We start from the raw sequence: 6,374 nt of genomic DNA, 5'->3' as shown, positions 1-6,374 counted from the left end.
TTTATGCCTATTATTCTCAATCCAATAAGCATATTCTATCTCTTTACTATATGTAAGAATGTATAGGGCTATCTAGAGTAATATTGTATATATAATACGTAAAATTACCAGTGAAAAAGCACAATTTATGCCGGCCACGAGTTCTTACCTGTTTGCACTGTTTACAGTCCCGTGGGAGGTCCCATGAGTCCCGTGGGAGTCCCGCCGCCTATTTAGTCCCGTCGATGGGACTAATGCTTAGTCCCAACTCCCGTCCATGACGGGAAGTCCCAAGTCCCATGGTGGGAGTCCCGTGGGACTTGTCACACACTACCATCACCTCACCGCGCGGTTATGGTGATGGTTAACCGCGGCTAACCGCGGTCATGCCGCAGCCTATTATTATCTATATATGGTACAGAAGAGCAAGACCTTATCCCTTGGTAAGAGGCCCTATTCGAAAATCGAAACCAGCATCTTAATCTGGGATATATTTCCAGATGCTAGTTAATTGCTTTGTAGTACTGGTAGATCAGAAAGTTACCTTGTATATTGCTTGAGATAGTTAATCAAACTTTGGCAATACCATTCACGCCAGCCACCTTCCTACTCCTGTATAGAAAAGAATTAGAACTTGTTAGAAAGGGCAATAATAGTGCCAATTGCAAATATGTCACAATACATCTTATCAGTCTCACTATAGTAATATGAGAGCTTTGTCTTTGCTGCTTCTAGTGCATGGAGCTTTGTAAAACGCGATCCTCCACAGTACAATCGATTGGGAGCCTGCCTTCCCAGGTTGATGGATACAGCCACTGCCATGAGGTTCTGCTTCTCGGAGTGGAGTTCGCACGAACCAAAGTGATATGACAAGGGCAGGGGTTGGAGTCCAAATATGTTCAACCTCATCGGCCAGCAAATAGACACCAGCCTCGTTTCCTTTGAGACACCTCCGGGCTTATCCGTTAAATCATGGCGAAGCCTTTGGTCTAGAGCGCGAGAGTTTCTCATGTAGTATCTTATAGAATTATGCAGATTGCTGCCATCCTAGGCAGGGATTTGCATATTAGGATCATTGTCCTTGCTTTCTTCAGACAACCCACCCCAAGCCCCGCGCGGACGGAGCGGCCGAAGCCTTAAACCTCGGCCCGATGTGTGTCTCAACAAGTCCATCATGAGCTTTCCGTCGAAATATCCTCTTTTAGTACCAGTGATTCTCTCTTCCCTTGGCCAGGCCTCTCCACCATATTTTACTCGGGAACCGAATCAAAGACGACTGGAGGCGTGTATGGGTAGTGCCTGTTCTCACAAGTCTAGGCTGTGTTGGAATATATCGGGCGGCTTCCGGTTGTACTCCGCACACTTGGACCCGAAAAGACTAGCATGGCCGATGTACTGACAGTAGAGGGGACCATCGGTCGTGCAGTTGCAAGGTTTGCATCCGCTATCTTTGTACAGACAGTTTCCGTCATGTAAATCTGCAATGCTGTGGGACCTCATCCGGATCCTCGAAATGATGGTCTCAATCGTCCGGGTCACGCCGTACTGGCTTACAGATAACAGAGTCGAAGCCCGTGTGACATTAATAGGTGGCCTGTCGGCTATAGTTGGGTACAAGCGTCCTGGCGGCTTCTACTGGCGAGCCAGAAATCAGTCGAAAGTAGTCCTGCAGAGGGACCAGACGATGAGTTTCTGAACGATATTTTGAACGAGTTACGGACTCGAGGAACTCATGGAAACTGATCCGTCGCAGACGCCAACCGCGCATGAGGAACTTGACTCCGAGCAGCAGTATAGAGCTTTTGGGGAGGCGTTCGAACATTCTCGTTCCATGTTAGGGCAGAATAAGGATGCTCAGCAGGGGGCCGCGGATGCTCAATTATGTAGACTTTCTAGCCGGTTGACCTTGTCGCTGGTCTGTTTGGGTTTCTCTGCATGCTATTTTCTTTATTTTTTATTTGCCTATTCGTCACGAGGTTGCTTTGGGTACAATGTTGGATCTATGTTTAGTTTATCAGGTTCCGGTTCGCTCGAAATTACTGCCTTCGTAACCATAACCCTTCCATCTAACCAGATACTCCGTGGCAGGTGCGGAATAGCAACTTCGTATTACCGCTTGTTTACCATATATGATTGATCTTCCAGCATTAGTTCCCTCCGGAAAGTACTCGTCAATCCCTCGATACTGAAGATCGCAACAAGAAGTATTTTACTTAGTAGTTAACTTATCTGCAGCTGGAGGCCCAGTCGCCAGGTCTACAAGCTTTGTGACTTTGTCCTAAAGTGTACGCTTGTTATTGGCGCGGGCCTCACATGCCTAGAAGAGGACATGTCTACGACTCAAGCAGGGTTACTCAATTCACTCGATCCCGCAGCTATTGAAACCTCGGAAAGGGATCATAGCGAATCTGCGTAACTTGGCAAAATGCATTGGCAAGCAGGCATTCATGTAATTCATCTCAAGGAGCAGCCAGGGGTGACGGCGTTGTCGTCGAGAGGCGGTTAACCCGCCTGCTGGGTTTGAGGCAGCAGTTTGGAAATGAAGTCCGAGAGGAAGAGCATTGAGGCGTTGAAAGCTACCTAATTGGGAACAGCAGGAGCCGGATTCTTGAGGAAGCTCTATATAATTTCCCGCGTAGGCGTCTTGGCTGGGCTAGTGAGGTAGTGCCTTAAACGGAGGTTGGTACATATTCTGGCGATAACCTGGCTGGAAGAGAACTAGTCACGACAAACCTCCAATACACAGTTAGTTTGCCATAGACTGGAGTGCATCATTAGGTTACCTAAGAACATGAGCGACTGATTCAGGATGTTCAGTGGCAGCCAGTAATCATCCTAGCTCCTCGGCAGATATTGCTTGCTTTGGAAGCTCGTACCGTCTCAGCCACTCGGCTATAGTTATCATCCCCAACCGCGCTGAAATTGGAACAACTGGCACACTAAGCGAGGCCACTCGTATTCAGGGTCTGCCTTGCGCTCGAGCTTGTGCTTGGACTGTTCTTGGCCCTGGAGTAGGTGAGGAGATATATATCCGCCTGGCACTCTGCGGATGTAGCTTCGTCCTGTATAGTCTCCCCGCATCCGTCAGAGCAGACCTCTGCTGTATGCCTCAACAGAGATTGTCTGTGCGGTAGCAGTGAGAGCTTTAGATTCGAGATGAAAGCATGGGACTCGCCGATCCTCATGCGCTTCATGAACCGTAGCGTCACCCCCGACCTACCAGCTGAAGGAACCGACGCCCCCAACGAAATCGGCGACAGCAGAAAACCGCACTGGATTCACGGCGTGCACATCTGTACCGCAGTCTCTTCCGCTGTTATCGTTTTGAACGTAATCCTCCTTATCATCGCCGCAGTACGCGCCAGCCGCGACCATGCCGACCTCGGTCTTCCGACCTTCGAGGTGATCTACGACGGAAGCTGTTCCATCACAAAACGATGGGATACAGCGCTTCACCTGCTCATCAATATACTCAGCACGACAATCCTTGCGGCGAGCAACTATACCATGCAGACGCTGGTTGCGCCCAGCAGAGAGGAGGTTGATGAGGAGCATAAGAAGGGGCGGTGGCTCGATATTGGAACGCCGAGTATGAGGAATCTCTTCGTTGTCAGGCGGTATAGGGTTTGGCTTTGGATTGTGTTGCTAATCACGGCCACACCATTTCATCTGCTGTATGATTCCTCTCTTCCTTTATCAAGCACAGAAGGGTGCGAGGGAGGCTGATTGGTTCCTGGTGACAGGTACAATTCCGTCGTCTTCGGCGCACTAGCAACAAACGAGTGGAGTGTTGTCATCGCAGCAAGCGACCTTGATCCTGCAAATGTCTTGAACTACACCACACATGGACTGGCAGACTGTTTCGACGTGGTCGGAATGCCGTGGGCGGCATTCGCCGCGTACCTGTCGAACGGGACCTACAAACGAGTGGACGCAGAGGTGTGCTATGAGCTTACCACCACTGAGCGCTCACACGGCTTGCGATTAGTTGTCGGGCTCTCCGATGACCTCTCCGTAGCCGATGGTGGTGACCTGGCCTTTGTGAGCGGGGGCAGTGCCGGCGTCGTCCTGCCTCCGCCGACCCGCATAACGGGGACTCTGTTCTCACAGCCGACCTGGGTGTTCAATCTACCTACCACCGACGGTATAGTCAGCTATAATGTAGACAATTTCACACTGTCGGACTGTACAAGCAGAGGAAATGTGGCGAACAGCGAAACGGCCTGCGCTGATGCGGAGAGCCTCGCGACATGGCTTGATAACTGGGGCCCGCAGTGGCTGGACGATATTAATTGGTACGTTGAGAGCGATCTGGCGACTCCAATAAGCGTGCACGGCGATCCCCTCACCCCTAGATGCGGGTTCGATGAGGACTCCTGGTATAGGACGAACGCGAGCAAGTGGTATACAACGAATGACTGTCTGATAATTGAGACGGAAGACCGGTGTAAGCTCGTTTATAACCTTCCGCTCTGCTTGGTCGTTATCGGTGCAGCGGTCGTCAAAGTCGCTGCCATGTTTCTGGCCGCGAAATTAGATAGCGCGCGGACGGCGCCCTTGTTGACCGTTGGTGACGCAGTCGCTTCATTTATGACGCAGCCTGATCCCACGACCCTGGGGCGTTGCTGGATCACCAGGCACGGCGTGCGCAGGGGCACGTGGAATGCCAGTACTCCTACGCCTGTTGGGAAACGGTTACGCCCTCGCGTGCTGTGGATACGCGCCTCAAGCTTGAGACGATGGATGCTCACGCTGCTCTCGTGAGTGTCCGCCCTTGCACTTTTTGCTTGCGCTGGATAAGACGAACACTGACATATACAGATGCGGCGCAACAATGGGGGTTGGAATCTACCTCCTCATCGTGGCTTCCATAAACTTAGGGCCCTTCAGAGACTGGTGGACGGAGTATGGCTTCGGCGAATACTCGAAATCTAGCTACATTATCGTCGATCTCGAAGGGCTGGCTTCCGCTCCCGCAATCGCATCCGTGCTTGTAGCGAACACACCCCAGTTTGCTGTCACGATCAGCTACTACTTTTACAACAACGTGCTGACCACAATGCTCGCCGCCTCTGAACACGACTCCTACGGCATGAAACGCCACGGCCTCCGCGTGTCTTGGCCCAAGAAACGGACAGCACAGAGATCAACATACTGGCTCAGTATCCCCTATAAGTACAGCGTACCGCTTCTGATCACGTACATGGCACTCCACTGGACGATCTCGCAGAGTCTATTCTACGTTCAAATTATACCGTACGATGTAGATCTCCAGATAAGTGGTTATGGGGCGTCAAGCTATCTCTCCTACTCACCCGTCGCGATCCTTATCTCGATTCTACTAGGCGCGCTCATGGTCGCCGGGCTACTTGTGCTGGCGCTCTGTCGGAGGTATAGGTCTCTCGTGCCGTTGGCGGGCAGCTGCAGTGTCGCAATTAGCGCGGCGTGCCATCCAGGCGTGGATGAGAACTTGAGCACGGCGGCCCTGGGCGAGGTTATGTGGGGGGAGACGGGGACGTTTCCCGAGGGAGCCGTTACAGAGGATGGGGTTGGCCATTGTAGTTTTTCTGCAAAGGAGGTGAGGGCGCCTGATAGCCAGAGGCTCTATATATGATACCGACGGACATCACATCATCCTCCATAGTGTCTATATAGAAATCGCGGGATCTATAGGGTCAACAACCTGAAAAGTGGTGGAAAATCCCAGAAGATTCCGACACATGACGGGAATTTAACTGCTTCCTCGCCTATTATGTCTCAAAAGGGGCACCGTGTGCGACCTTTGCTAAGTGTATAGGAGATAGGCTGCGGCATAACCGCAACCGCGGCTATGAGATTGATAACCATCACCGCAAATGCGGTTATGATCATGAGAGCTGATAACCACCACCATCACTGCAAATTCAAGGTTAACCGCGGTGAAACCGTGGTTAATCTTACTGTGGCCGTACTAGCATAACTCTTGCTTAATTATCAGTTTTGAGTGCCCTGCATGGTAGTTATGAAGCTTACAAATACTTAATACTGTCTATCTTAAACATGTAAGACGTGCTCTAACGTCGGGGTTCTCTAGCTACAACGAAGCGATGACCATTAACGATAATCAACCAATAAAGGGGACTCAATTGATACTGAGGATACCGAAAGGATTGCTTGGAGATCTCTATGTACATGGCAACCAGGAGGCCCTTCAAATAACCCCCCGCACGGATAACTCGGCATCTCCAAGCAATACCGCTGCAGTGATGAGTTGGTGATTGCGTACATCACAGCATCCTACTGCAACATCATACTGGGTTGATCCCGGTACGGCTCTGTCGATCCCTCGTATTCCTGGCTGACGGGCTGGCGCCGGTGAGGCGCCTCTCCGCATTACGTGGGGATCGGGGGATTGA

The 6,374-nt window shown here is 51.1% G+C and overlaps 1 protein-coding gene across 1 annotated transcript; it reads left to right on the top strand.

Annotated features, from left to right (window-relative positions):
• Positions 1-3,135: 3,135 nt before the first annotated feature.
• Positions 3,136-5,593, top strand: BDW70DRAFT_165241 (uncharacterized protein; the record flags this gene model as incomplete). Its single annotated transcript, XM_073741690.1, has 3 exons — positions 3,136-3,653; positions 3,723-4,739; positions 4,801-5,593. The coding sequence occupies 3 exons, from the start codon at positions 3,136-3,138 to the stop codon at positions 5,591-5,593; spliced, it is 2,328 nt and encodes a 775-aa protein (XP_073590474.1).
• Positions 5,594-6,374: the final 781 nt, after the last annotated feature.

This window comes from Aspergillus foveolatus (assembly GCF_047715535.1).
Source record: "Aspergillus foveolatus strain CBS 279.81 unplaced genomic scaffold BDW70scaffold_260, whole genome shotgun sequence".
Taxonomy (NCBI): Eukaryota; Fungi; Ascomycota; class Eurotiomycetes; order Eurotiales; family Aspergillaceae; genus Aspergillus; species Aspergillus foveolatus.
This window is presented reverse-complemented; position numbering and strand designations above follow the sequence as displayed.